Source organism: Hetaerina americana, unplaced genomic scaffold, assembly GCF_022747635.1.
Source record: "Hetaerina americana unplaced genomic scaffold, ioHetAmer1.1.p SCAF_7, whole genome shotgun sequence".
NCBI lineage: Eukaryota > Metazoa > Arthropoda > Insecta > Odonata > Calopterygidae > Hetaerina > Hetaerina americana.
The window spans coordinates 419,013-432,500 of record NW_027287316.1 but is presented as its reverse complement, the minus strand read 5'-3'; the positions used below and the strand labels follow the sequence as shown (position 1 = coordinate 432,500).

The 13,488-nt window shown below is 39.5% G+C and overlaps 1 protein-coding gene across 3 annotated transcripts in view; it reads right to left on the bottom strand.

Moving 5' to 3' along the window:
• Positions 1–2,580: 2,580 nt before the first annotated feature.
• Positions 2,581–13,488, bottom strand: part of LOC139696464 (E3 ubiquitin-protein ligase ZNRF2) — a 327,751-nt gene continuing 316,843 nt past the window's right edge. For all 3 annotated transcript variants that reach the window (XM_071595244.1, XM_071595245.1, XM_071595246.1), the window contains 2 exons: positions 9,137–9,242; positions 2,581–2,656 (listed from right to left, as the gene is read on the bottom strand). In XM_071595244.1, coding sequence (XP_071451345.1) covers positions 2,599–2,656; positions 9,137–9,242 — 164 coding nt within the window. In that variant the 3' untranslated portion in view covers positions 2,581–2,598. The remainder of the gene's footprint in view (positions 2,657–9,136; positions 9,243–13,488) is intronic.

The window sequence follows — 13,488 nt, the reverse complement described above, 5'->3', positions numbered from 1 at the left end:
TCTCACAGCTGCACCGAACAAAATTAACAACAGAAAATAATATGACCTGTGAAAAGAAACACTGCTCACTGGAAGCTGCATTGATGCCATTTTTATTTAAATATACCTCCAAATTCTTCGATCAATTTTGCTTTGAATTCATTCATGGGAACATTTGTAAAAGCAAAAAAAAAAGGAAAACTAATATTCAATGGCTGTCACTTATATTGGTGGCACTAAAAGATATTATTTCCATTGGTGATTTTTGAGCAAAAACACCAGTTTTCACATACAAGACCAACTGAAAGCAAATCCAGATATGTAGCAAATTCTCCAATTCTGACATTTTTTTAACTCAAAGGAAAGGAAATAAATATAGTAAAATAATTATTTAAATGTCATACATACAGAAAAAAATATATGCCAATAAATCTTAATTTACTTGGATTCATTGAATCTGTGAGAATTGTTGATCATCTTTTTCAGTTCCACATTTCTCTTAACGGTTTTGATTTTTTGGGAAAAACTTGTCTCTCCTGGCAAGCTATGGCACAGCTTATTCGAGGGAAAGAGAACCTCTACCAAGTTCTTTCTCTAAAAAAAAATCACCTTGCACTTGTGTAGTGTCAGTTCATTCATAGCTGAACTCATGAGTTCAAAGGCATACTTCAAGGATGTGAGCCTAAAAAATTTGTTCTTTTCACATTTACATAACACTTTTTTAAAACTCTCTAACAGCACATGCACAAGTAACCAAATAACCTGATCTCGCTAACCTACAGACAACAGTTGATCATTGAACAAACAAAAATTGACAATCTTTGGTAGTTATCATAATGTGAGTCCGCAGACAAGGGCTGGTCATCTCGAGTCCTGACCCTTTTCCATATTTTATGAAAGTATCAAAAATATTAAAGCCTACCCATATTGTAAAATGTATCACTCCCTTCCTCGTAAGCCTTATGCTCACCCACATATGACTGCAACGTTCATTACAATGACAAAGGAAAAGCATTACTCCTGCAGTAATCAGGGAGCCAAATATTGGAATTCCATTTAGTTATTTCTGTCAGATTACCCCATAATCAGCACTCTTACCAGAGAGTCAATGTTCCGTGAATATTTCTTCCAAATGCAATCATACCTGAAATATGCAGACAATATGACTTATGCACTCAAACACCGAAAACTCAATTCTGATGTTACTGTGTCAGAAGAATCCCCACATTATTAGCCATTTGACATCAGCCAATCTCACTCCCTTGACCAGTCTACAACTCAGCACATGGGTCCACCAACATAAGTACCAACGTTTCTTCCAATAATGCCACACAAGTTACTGTAACCCATCTAAGATAAACAAAATGCACACACACACATTATCATCCAAGCCCTGCTTACCAAGGTACTGCTGGCACATGAACGTATTCATCAGGTAGTAAAAGTTCCCATAAAAACTTTGCTCAATCCATTCCCAATTACTGATTCATTTTTCATATGATCAGGCGGTAATTGATTTATCAAAGATCTTTCACTACATGGACAGTAATAGAGATTTGTTCTGACACTTGAATGGTTTACCCTGCTTCTCATATGTGAGCAGGGAACAAAAGACACATTAGGGTTTTAACTATTCTCACTCTTTTTATCAACTTATGCACGGCTGTAGGTCATTCTTTGCCTGCAAAGGACCACAGCCAGTATGATGACAAATAATACTACATGCAAAATGAGCATGCAATGCTTGTGTTATTATTCTGAGGATCAGGCGGCTGAATCTACCAAAGAAGTTATGAATTCAGTTCACATTCACATAATCAAATCTCTTGAGATGGGTCCTGGCTGGAACAATTACATTGGTTGTCACCAAGTGCAACCGGAAACTCAAAAAATTTAGCTAGACTACTCATTTGATTTTTCATTGGGCAAGCATGAATATGTTCTCTGAATGTGATATCACCAGTCTTTCCTCCACTTGGCAACTAATCAGCAAATGACAGCCCATTTGCTCATTCTACTGGACAATCCTATTTCCCCCAAACCCATCATTTTAATCAAATTTGTACCCAGGTGCAATTGAGAGCAAGGGAATGCTCTTCGAGAATATCCTTTTAATGTTCTATGGGAAAGGTCGAGAAATATTTCCTTAGAACAGGCTCTGATGTAAGCAAGGGCCTTGAAAAAAGGACCGACAAACAGTGTGGGAGCATTCGTCCCGCATTCCTCAGTTACCACAACATGGCAATGCATCTGCTGGCACAATGACTCCTCCTCTCTGATGAGAGAACTCAAGCTTTGCCCTCACCTCTCAAGACTTCCATAGCTTACAACGGGGGCTGGAGAAGAGCGAAGTACTTTAAGTGATGAAGGTCTCCTTGTTTAACCAACACATTCACACCCAGATGCACTCAAAGCACTATCATCCAATAAATGCAGCTGGTTTCCTGTAGCACTTAACAATGGACTAACAACTATCCATATTTCAAAGAGGAGAGGGACCATCTTTCTCACTGACATGTCTCTTGGTGACTGAACTCTTCCACCGTGGCCCTCAAACTGGGAAGGCAAGCCACTCCGTACCCACCCCTCCCCTCCTACTCCCCTCCCCTCACTTCATCTTTAGTCGCCAGGGTGCTCGGGACAAGATCGGTTCACCTCAAACCATCGGTCTATGCACCTGTAAAAAGGACAATTCATCAGCAAAGTAATCGAACATCAAAATTCTATCACTTATTGCTATTTAATAATAACACACATCTTGAGGACATACAACCACACAAGAAAAGGATGGACTTCTTGGCAAGATTCTTTTATGTTGGATCCTTGAGACATTGTTCAAAATGTATGTCAACTTCTGAAAAGTAACTACTTGAATAATTTAAAAACCTTTAAATATCTTATGTTACCTGACATGATATTAAGTATACAATTGTTCAAACAAAAATGAAAATTAAACAATTTATTAATAAGTAATATATATTAAACTTAAACAGTGAAATGTGAACTACTCAATGCCTTCCTGCGTGGCAAATGGTTGACACAAAATGCTAAGCACCAATTCAAACATCCATACTTTTCCTTGAGATTGAATGATTTTTTCCCGCCAGAAAAATCATTGAAATTTTGTTGACGGTCCCTATTTATTTTCTCCACCACATGATATTTGTTTTGCTTGTCCTGCATTATTTCATTCAATTTTGGTATCTTCTGCCTTCCTTTGCGATGTCTGAGAAGTCTTAATATACTCTTCCCATTTACTCAGCATTCTCCCTTTAACCACAGTCTCCAAACATCCAATTTCCTAACAATATTTCCTTCACTCACCACTTCTGCCTTTTCTGGATTCATAAAACATAACACTCCATGCTCAAATTTTATTAATCTTGTGTTCACAATTTACTTAGTGTACCTGACAACAATTCTATTGTTCTAGTAAATGCTTCATTTTATAATAAACTTCTTTTAATATCAAATGGGTACATTTTCCTTTAAAACACTGCCCAAATATATGAACTGCTGCACCTGATCACAGGGTAGAATTCCCTGATAATCAGAACTTTTATTGCTATGCTTGCAGTAATTTCATATGACCTAACACTTTGGTTGATTGCTAAAACATACTCGTTTATAAGCGCACTTTGATTAACCATAGGATTGAGTCATAATGCCAAGCTCCAGCTGGTAGCTTTTATCTAATGATATGTCTGAAATGTTTCATTTTATTGAATTTGCTGCAAAGCAAAATACTTTTTACATTTAAAATTTCTTTGTACATATATTATTTGACCATTTTATATTAACTAATAGAATGCAGATGATACATTTGTCATCTTTAAATTTCAGTTTTTTCATGCAGATACTTCTCAATTTTTTCTTCCTCCTTAATGGTATTTTTCACTTTAAGGGGATCCTTACTATGACATTAGTTGGATTGGAGAGTGGTTGAATTTTTAAATTTAGAGTACACTTCACTCAAACCAAAAATACTTTGAAGCAACTCTACTAACTATTCATACTGCTGGGCCACTACAACGCTAAACAAGATAGTCACAAACAACAATGAAAATACTCATGTCTAGAGTGAGAACAAAAGGACCACTAGATGTAAGCAGACCAAAGAACTAACTCCTTTGGCAAATTTTGATCGAGATGGATGTTGAAGTTTAAATGGGCAGCCCAGTTAATGACAACTACATTAAACACCACACCTTCTCTCCAGCTTTTATCAAATATTTTCCATATTTTCAAACACTAAAAAGGATTCATACCTGCATGAAACGCTTTTAAATCCAAAGACTCATTTCCATGCAGAAGATTTCACCCCCCTACCTTTCATTAATCTGGTTTGAACTAGCATCAAATTTTCCACACATGACAATAAAACATTCACTGGCCTTACCAAAGTATTACTCTCTTCATTAAATTTAAAGAGTATTTAGCTCAATTGAACACTGCACCAGAAACAATCTAGAATGCCCACACACCTTTTGGATACCATTTGCTCCTCGTATACCACACCTACACACACACACACACACACACGCACGCACGCACACAGTTACAAAGTCCCCTCACCTCCTGGATTAATGTTTATTTCACTACAGATTAGTCATCAGCTCTCATAAACCCTCTCTTCCACTCATCCTCTCACAGCCTCTGACCACTATTTCCCATAGTACATGTCCCCATGCTTTAAACATCTCCCCTTTGCCCATGGTCAGTTCAAGTTATCCAAGCCATTCAGTGTTCCTCCATTGCCTGATATGCATGGCAATTGAGGGGGTTATGACTGCCCACTTCCCCTTTGACCCCTCTCCTTGGGATGCTTTCCACCCCATCACTCACCACCATCCACTCCTATCTTTCCTTGGCCCTCTCCCCCTTCACAGCACCCCAACTTTGTTGACCACCCATCGTGCCACTAAATCAACACTAGGAAAATCTAGTGCCTCACTTGGAGAATGCAAATGAAGTCAAAGTATTTTAATTACTTTTTTACACACACCAATACCGACAACATTTTAATCCCTTACGTAAGAGCAGTTTGGGCACACAACAACTCTGGCATTCCAGGCACCTTTCTTTCAACAAAATGAGGGTGACACGTGAGAGGGTGTTTCCCCTCACACACTGTGACTATTATTCTCGGAAATTGTGTGCTTAAAAAATTGTATTCCAGGTATTCAGTTTTGCCTTGAAGCAATTTGCAAAACCATTTCAGCGACGAGGACAATCACGGAGACCACAGAGACCAGAGGCAGACTTCAAGAATTGCAAGCCCAAGAAGAATACAAACTTCCTTCTAGTCGCCTGATACATTGAAGATAATAACTCAAACTTTGCAAAATTTGTCACATTCAACACCCTCAGTAAACCCAGTGCAAAGGCTCATTTTTTGTATTTTTCACCTTGTGCAAAATTAATCAACGATGGATGGTTAAAAATGGTCCCAGTCCATATAAAAGTAATTATTATTTCAGCAATCTTCCAGTTAAGGTAGACTTTAGAAGGACATGAGCTGCGAAATGGTAAGTTTGCAGTTTCCTCTCCCAAGAAAACAACCCAACATTCTTTTCTACAGCAAATACCCTCTTCAATTCTGCATACTTCTAACTTCCCTTCATTCCATCCCTCATGCCTACCATATTCCTGCCTATCCTATTCCTGCCCCTGTCTAACATTATTTATTTATTTATTATTATTTATTTTACAGTTACGTTGCAAAGAGGAGATTTTCCTGGTGGCAACCGTCAAGTTTGGTCACTTACAACGAAAATTACATATATACACGCACTATAAAAACAGATAGGAGACAAAATATTTTTACATACAATGACACTTCCACATCACATACAATCAAACTTCCACACCACATACAAAATGCCGTCCACATCACATACAGCAATATTTTAATAACTACAATGAAGTTTATTACTCAGTGGCTGCTTTACATTTCAACTTAAAACTTCTAAAATTGGATGGAAAGGGCTCAAACAAACCTCCAGGCAGCTGGTTCCAATCAATTATGGTTCTATTTAAAAAAGAGTATTTTCCCTTATTTGTTTTTTGCGTCCCATTTTTATTTTGAATCTATGGTCGTTTTTTCCCTTGAAGTTAGGCTTTTCTATCCCTTGCCATAAATCTTCTCACGCTTCGTCCTTTTTAACAATTCTATACATCGCGCCTAACCTACTCCTTTTTCTTATATTTTTCAAACTCTCCCATTTCAGTACATCTAACATTTCCGTGACACTACCTGTTCTTTTGTACCTTCCGAGTACATATCTTGCTGCCTTTCTTTGAACTTTTTCTATCTTTTTAATATGTCCCACCTCATATGGATCCCATACTATGGAGGAGTATTCTAGGATAGGGATAACCAGTGCCTTATATGCTTTTTCTTTTGTGGCTACGCTACTTCCTTTTAAATTTCTCATCACCCAATGCAATACTTTAAATGCCTTCCGTGTCAAATTATCTACTTGGACTCCCCACCCAAGATCCCTAGTTAAATAAATGCCTAAATATTTGCATTGACTGGTACATGGGATTCTTTCTCCAAAGAGGGTGTAAATTTCCTTTTCTCCATTCTTTTTATTTGAAAAATTGATATGCTTACTTTTACTTATATTAATGCCCATATTACTATTTGTAATCCAATCACCAAGGCAATCGATGTCATTTTGTAATATTACATGGTCATTTACATGCTCTATCCGTCTGTATACAATGCAGTCATCAGCAAAGAGTCTTATTTGGGAATGTAAATTGTTTGGTAGACCGTTTATGTAAATTAGGAAGAGTAATGGCCCTAGAACACTGTCTTGTGGAACTCCTGCTAATACGCTCGCCTCATTTGAAAATGTATCCCCTAATTTTACTTTTTGAGTTCTGCCTCTAAGAAAATTTTTTATCCATTGTTTTACCATCAAGTCCAATGGTAATGAATTCAACTTAAACAATAATTTATCATGAGGTACTCAGTCAAAAGCTGCCAAAAAATCAACAATTACTGCATCCACATCCTTTCCTTCGTCTATTGCGTCGCTGATATGTAGGCTAAATCCCAAAAGCTGTGTTTCACACGAGTATCCCGTTCTAAACCCATGTTGGTGTTTGAATAGATATGTAGGCTAAATCCCAAAAGCTGTGTTTCACACGAGTATCCCGTTCTAAACCCATGTTGGTGTTTGAATAGCCATCTATCTCTTGCCCACCATTCCTGAATGTAGTCTGCGATTCTTTTTCCATTATTTTGCAAACAACTGAGGTTATGCTTACCGGTCTATAATTGTTGGCAATTGTTTTATCCCCTTTCTTGAAAATTGGTGTAATATTTGCTTTTTTCCAATCATTGGGCAAGGCATCATTATTTAAAGTTACTTTGAATAGATGACTCTGGTACAAAGCTATTGCCGTATCACCCAGTTTTAGAATGTCAATTGAGATATTATCCGGTCCCACTGACTTATTTTTCCTCATCCTCCTTATTTTTTTCACAAAATATGAGTCCTCCAAGATAATACCGTTTGTCGAGGGCAGTAAGCTATTTGGTGCTGTTATGCTGATGAAGTTCTGTGTCGTTTCTGAGCCATTTAGGCAAGCCTTATTTTCCTTTTTGTTTTCTATTCTCCGAAAAACATCCGTAAAGCAGGAGTTGAACATATTTGCTATTTCTACAGTGTCTGTTACAATGCCATTTTCCTTAGTTTTTAATATAGTCACGCGTTCCCTGTTATCTTTCCTTGTTCTCATGTATCCATAAAATTTCGTTGTGTTGTCTTTCGAATTTGCATTGATAAGAAATTTTTCCTTTGCCTCCTTCTTTTCCCTATTTAGGTTCCGGACCAAGGTCCTGTAATGGTGTGACATTTCTGTACTTTCATTCTTTAATCTGTGTGCCTTTCTTACCGCTATCTTGAGTTTTTTTAATGGTTTTGTTGTAGTACTCCGGATCCGTGTTCTGTTTCATTTTTTTTATGGGAACATACTTGATTTGCCCTTCAAAAATTATGTCTTTGAATCATTCTCCCCTCTATCACAGTTTCCAGCATCCCATTGCCAATCAATATACTTCACATTCATTTTTCCTATCCCCTTTTGATTTCTCCCAACACTCCCCTCTCCTCTCTCACCATACCCAGTACTTCCTCATTTGTTTTCCTTGCTGCCCACTTCACATTCTCCATCTTTCTCCAAACCCTCATTTCAAAAGCCTCCAGCCTATGTCTATCATCCTGCTCCAAAGACCACGTTTCCGTACCATACATAACCAAGCTCCACATCCACAAATATCTATCCTGCATTTATATCAGTTCCAACACACTTTTCCTTAACTTTCTTACTCTACGTCCCTGTCATCAAAGCCTTCCTTATGAAAGCTTCATTGCCCAGCACAATTCTTCTCCACCAGAAAAATACCAGCTCCCTGAGATCTTTAATGAACCAAAATAAAGACAAAATAGACAGGATGGAAAACAGTGGCATCTACAAATGAAAATGCAATAATTGCACCGCTGCGTACATTGGTTAGACTGGGAGCTCTTTTAAAGTATGAGCTGGAGAGCCCAAACGCACTTCGCCAAACACCTGGAGGCAGCAGGCCACACCAGTGAATTCATCCTGGATATTCTACACGAGGAAAGGACGGGATGGACCTGAGCAATTGGAGATAAAGAAGAAGGCCTTTCACAAAGGAGGAGCTGGACAACCAAAACCTTTTTCTCTTCCCCACCCCACTCCTTGATATCTCCCTCAAACTAACACATTAGCGGCGGCCCTAACCAGAATGTTCAAACCACCTCCCCACTCCCACTCCATAGGGTCCCCTGAATTTGAGTCACTTCCACTACCTACACAACCTCGCTGATGGCGTCACGTTCAACCCGAAATCCCTTACCTGCGCAATCCCACTTTCCCCACCCACCTTACACTCCCATCCTCACTCCCCCCTTCACTCACCTCTTTGGAACCACGACCAATCATCGCTCTTCCCCCTCCCCCCTTCCTTTCTCAACAAACCTTCACACTCATATTGACACATGTCCTTCTAGAGAATTGTACCCGAAGGTATCACTTATGCATGTGATGAACTGCTGTCGCTGTGTGAAGAGCAACATTGAATGATCAATATAATTTAAACTTAACAAGTACAAACCCTTTGTGGTAGATGCAAAGGCAAGGCAGTCTGGCAATGGTATCACCCTGCATGAGGTCTTCCAAGCAGATAACACATTCTCCCTTGTTCTCTCCCAACACATCCTCTGTAGCATTCCCGCACAATATCCATGTTTATGGAATAAAGGAAGAAAGTGAATTAATACACTGTTTAAAAAATTACCACTACAATCATACAAGAAGTAAGTTTAATATAACCTAGAGAACATTATATAGGGTCAACAGGTAACCAAATTCATTGACTGAATTACCTAAGTAAAGAATATACATGGGCGTTTGCATCTTGCAAGAAACAGGTATCATGATTTTTCATATCATTAGGAAAAGGAGAATAAAAATAAGTTCCTAGTGCTCCTCAGAAAATATCAGCAAGTCCTTAGATACATAAAATTGTCAACATTATGCAGCAAACTGTCAGGATTGAAGTGCTAGGAATGCTTTTGACAGGTTATAGTTTTAGTATTAAAAGCGTCATTAATCCAATTATTGTATCTGATTGTTGCAAAATTCACAAAGCACATTACTGTTTACCACATTCATGTTGACTGTAGAACCCTCAAATTTGTGAAATTTTACTCCATCGCTTCACCTTTCTTCATATCAGAACAAACATGATGCCCACTGCAATCCTATTGCCCCCCCCCTCCCCCAAGGCAACATCAATCATGGCGCTGACCCTATGCCATTAGTGCATTAATAACAGTGGGTAGAGCTCCATTGCATTTGCTGGTTTAGAAACCTGTTTGAAAAATTGGATTCATCAAACATCATCCCTTTAAAATAAAACAAGATTAAAATAACTGCAGCTTTAACTTTTCCAACAATTGTGAAACAGAAAAACGCAACATAAAACAAATAAAATTTCAATCCAGCGAAATATCTGGAGAATGGTTGTCACTTGCAGCAAATTTTCCCAAAAGGCATTGACAACCACCACGCCCGATTCCCAATTTGCAGGGGATGTGATCAAGAGACAGTGGCCAAATGCACTTTCAATGCCAATGATTGCATGCATCAGCCCTTACAGCGGAGAAAGAATGAGGGCCTGTTGAGCAGCTAGTAGCACATTGCTCGGGAGCATGACTCCCATGTGGCATGGAGCCAATTTTTTCAAGCACCAATTCAGGAGCCAATCACCAATTTTTCCAAGCAAATATTTTGCTGGAGTGGCATTGGGTGCCTTAAAGTGGGAAACGTGGGTTGCACATTGAACCTCGACCGTCTGACCAAAAACTGATCGAAGGAGGAGATTCAATATTAGTCGTTCGAAAGCTTTCAACATTTCAATACAAGAGGCTCAGTCAATAACTCCTTAGAAAAACCAAGACATGGCTCTAATAATGCATGATAAGGATTCCTTTTAGTGAGGCTCATCTCTTACTAGACTGCTGTTAAAGTTTCTGCTGTATCAATCTCGTGGTTTCATTTGACACATGAAGCACTTTTAATTTAAATTCACAGGTGTGGTTAGTCTCGAGTACGTGTTTGGCGATCATAGATGTGTTGTTGCCTTAAATCTTGCACTTCTCGTGTTCTTTGATTCGGGTGGAGAAATTCCTACCAGTTTGGCCCACATATATGGCACCACACTCGCACTGTATACCATACACACCACTCTTCCTTGTATTGTCGATGGTATCCTTGTATTTTCAGAGGAGTTTCGATGTGTTGAAGGGGGTGTAAAAAGAGACTAAATTTGTCCTTCGGGAGTGCATTCGCTAAATGGTATGATGAGTTGTTGATAAAGGGGATTTTGCACCATTTTCGGGTTTCCGTGGCCCGTGCCATTTGTAGGGAGGTTGTTATGTTAGTGGCAAGCTTGGTCCTTTTCTTCCGGAGTAAGGAGTTGATCAAAACCTCCTTGTAGCCATTGTTGACGGCGATGCGTTTAATTATATTTAGTTCATGGTCAAAATGTGCTTTAGGCATGGGGATTTTGATCAACCAATTTATCATGGAGTGGAAGCTGGCTAGTTTATGGGAAATGGGGTGGCATGAATCTGTGGGAGTGACCAAGTCAGTGTAAGAGGGTTTCTTGTAGATCCCAAACACGTGTTTACTCTCTCGAAAATCGATGGTCAGGTCAAGGAAATTTATTCTCCCATCGACTCCTGGCTCCATGGTGAACTTTAAAGAATTATGCACTGTGTTTAGGAATTGAAAGAATTTTTTCAATTGTCTATTGCTCCCTGTCCAACAGCATAGGATGTCATCGACATATCTGAACCAATTTTTGTTCTCCTATTTTAATGCTTAGCTTAGCCTCTCTCTTCATGAAAACCATATAACCTTTGCTTTATTTACATTTATTTTCATTCAAAAGCCATCCCAATGAGTTTCCCATTCATTCAGCAATGCTTTCAATTCCTTGGCTGACTGACGAACTGTTTGGTCATTAGGAAACCTAATTTTATGAATTCCTTTCCAACTTCCATTCCTACCTCCAGTTCTTTGCTTGCTTCTGTAATCATTTCCTCCATGTATACGTGTTGAACAGCACAGGTGATAATGGACAACCTTACTCCTCTTCCTAACACTGCCCATCCAGACTCTCCATCCCCCACTCACACCTGAGCAGTCTCAGACATGTACAGGTTGCGGATTCAATCCATCCTTTCAATCAATTCCTTCAGTGCCCTCTCCATCTCGCCTTCAATTAAGCCAGAACCTACCCAATCACACATCACAAAAAACCACTTCCTGTCTTAACGCATGCCCGTATGCAACTGAACTGAAGTGTGTCCAAGTGGTGAGGAACCCCTCTCCGCCAGCAGTATTGCCTCTACATACCATTTTGTAACCCGCCGCCCCTGCCTTATCTTTTTGAAACGGACGCTACATTTCATAATAACTAAATTGTGGTCAAAGTCGGCATCCAATCCCGGGAAGCTGTGCAAATTTATCACACTGTTCCTAAACCTGTGTATAACCAGGATATAATCTAGCTGATACCTTTCTGAGTCACCTGGCATTTTCCATGTATACCTGCGTCTTTTGTGGTGTCTAAACCAAGTGCTGGTGATAATTAACCAGAGTCCTGCAAAACTCAATTGCTTTCTCTCCGCGGTCAAACCTTCGCCTACCGCCGCATTCCAATCCCCCATCACTATCGAATTTTTCCCTGCGGGAACACACGCAATTATGTCCTCTAACTGATCATATATCCTATCGACATCATCTTCCTTTATGGTTGCTCGGTGGCATGTATACCTGAATAATAACCAAGTTCGTCGGTTCTGCTTTTATCTCCACTAGCAGTATTCTATCCGTTACCTGCTCTATGTTGACTACGCTTCTTCCTACCTCTTCATTTAATACTATGGCAACCCCTCGTTGGCTCTCGTCCCCGCCGCTGTATATTATTCTATACTGATCACTCCAGTAATCCCCGCTATCCTTCTATCTCACCTCGCTTCGACCTTAAATATCTATATTTTCCTTCTCATTTCTACCTTCATTTTCTCTAATTTTCCTGTCCTCAATATAGTCCTGACATTTCTAGTTTCTATTCCAACTAATTTGGTCGTTGCTTGTATCTTATGTGCTGCTGATTTTTGAAGATGGAAAAACTGAGATTCGAGCGAGGATTAAGTACATTCCTGGGGGACTCTGCTCCTTTCAAATTCAGTCAACTATTGCCAAGTTGACAGAGTGTGGTTGGGACAGCTTAGATGATGGTCCGCACAGTGGTCGGCCAAAATGTAAAGAACCCCAGAACTTATTACGAAAGTGCATAAAATGGCCATGGCCACTACGGCCGACTGAAAGTGCGAGCAATCGCTGAAGCTCTATGGATGTCATCTGAACGGGCATATCACATTTTGTCACACAGGTGACATACTAGCAATGGAACTATTGGACATGAGAAAATTGTCAATGAGACGGGTGCCGCAATTCTTGACGCAGGATCACGAACGCATCAAAATGGAAATATCCTAACAATGTGTGGCCCGTTTTAAGAGCAACCAACAAGATTGTCTGCACCAGTTTGTGACCCCAGGTGAAACTTGGGTCCACTACTATATCCCAGATACAAAACGGCAGTCAAAGCAATGAGAATATTTTGATTCACCACCACGCTAGAAAGCAAAGGCAATACGGTCGGCCGGAAAGTTGATGGCCTCAGTTTTCTGGGATGCGACAGGGATTCTGTCGTTAAACTATCTTCCCAGTGGTCAAGCAATTACTGGGCAATACTACGCTAACCTCCGGGACAACTACAGCAAAAGATACATGAAAAGAGGCCAGATTTGGTTTCATCAATACAATGCACGCTCATCCACTAGTGTCGTCGCCATAGCAAAAATACTTTAATTGGCATACGCACTGACC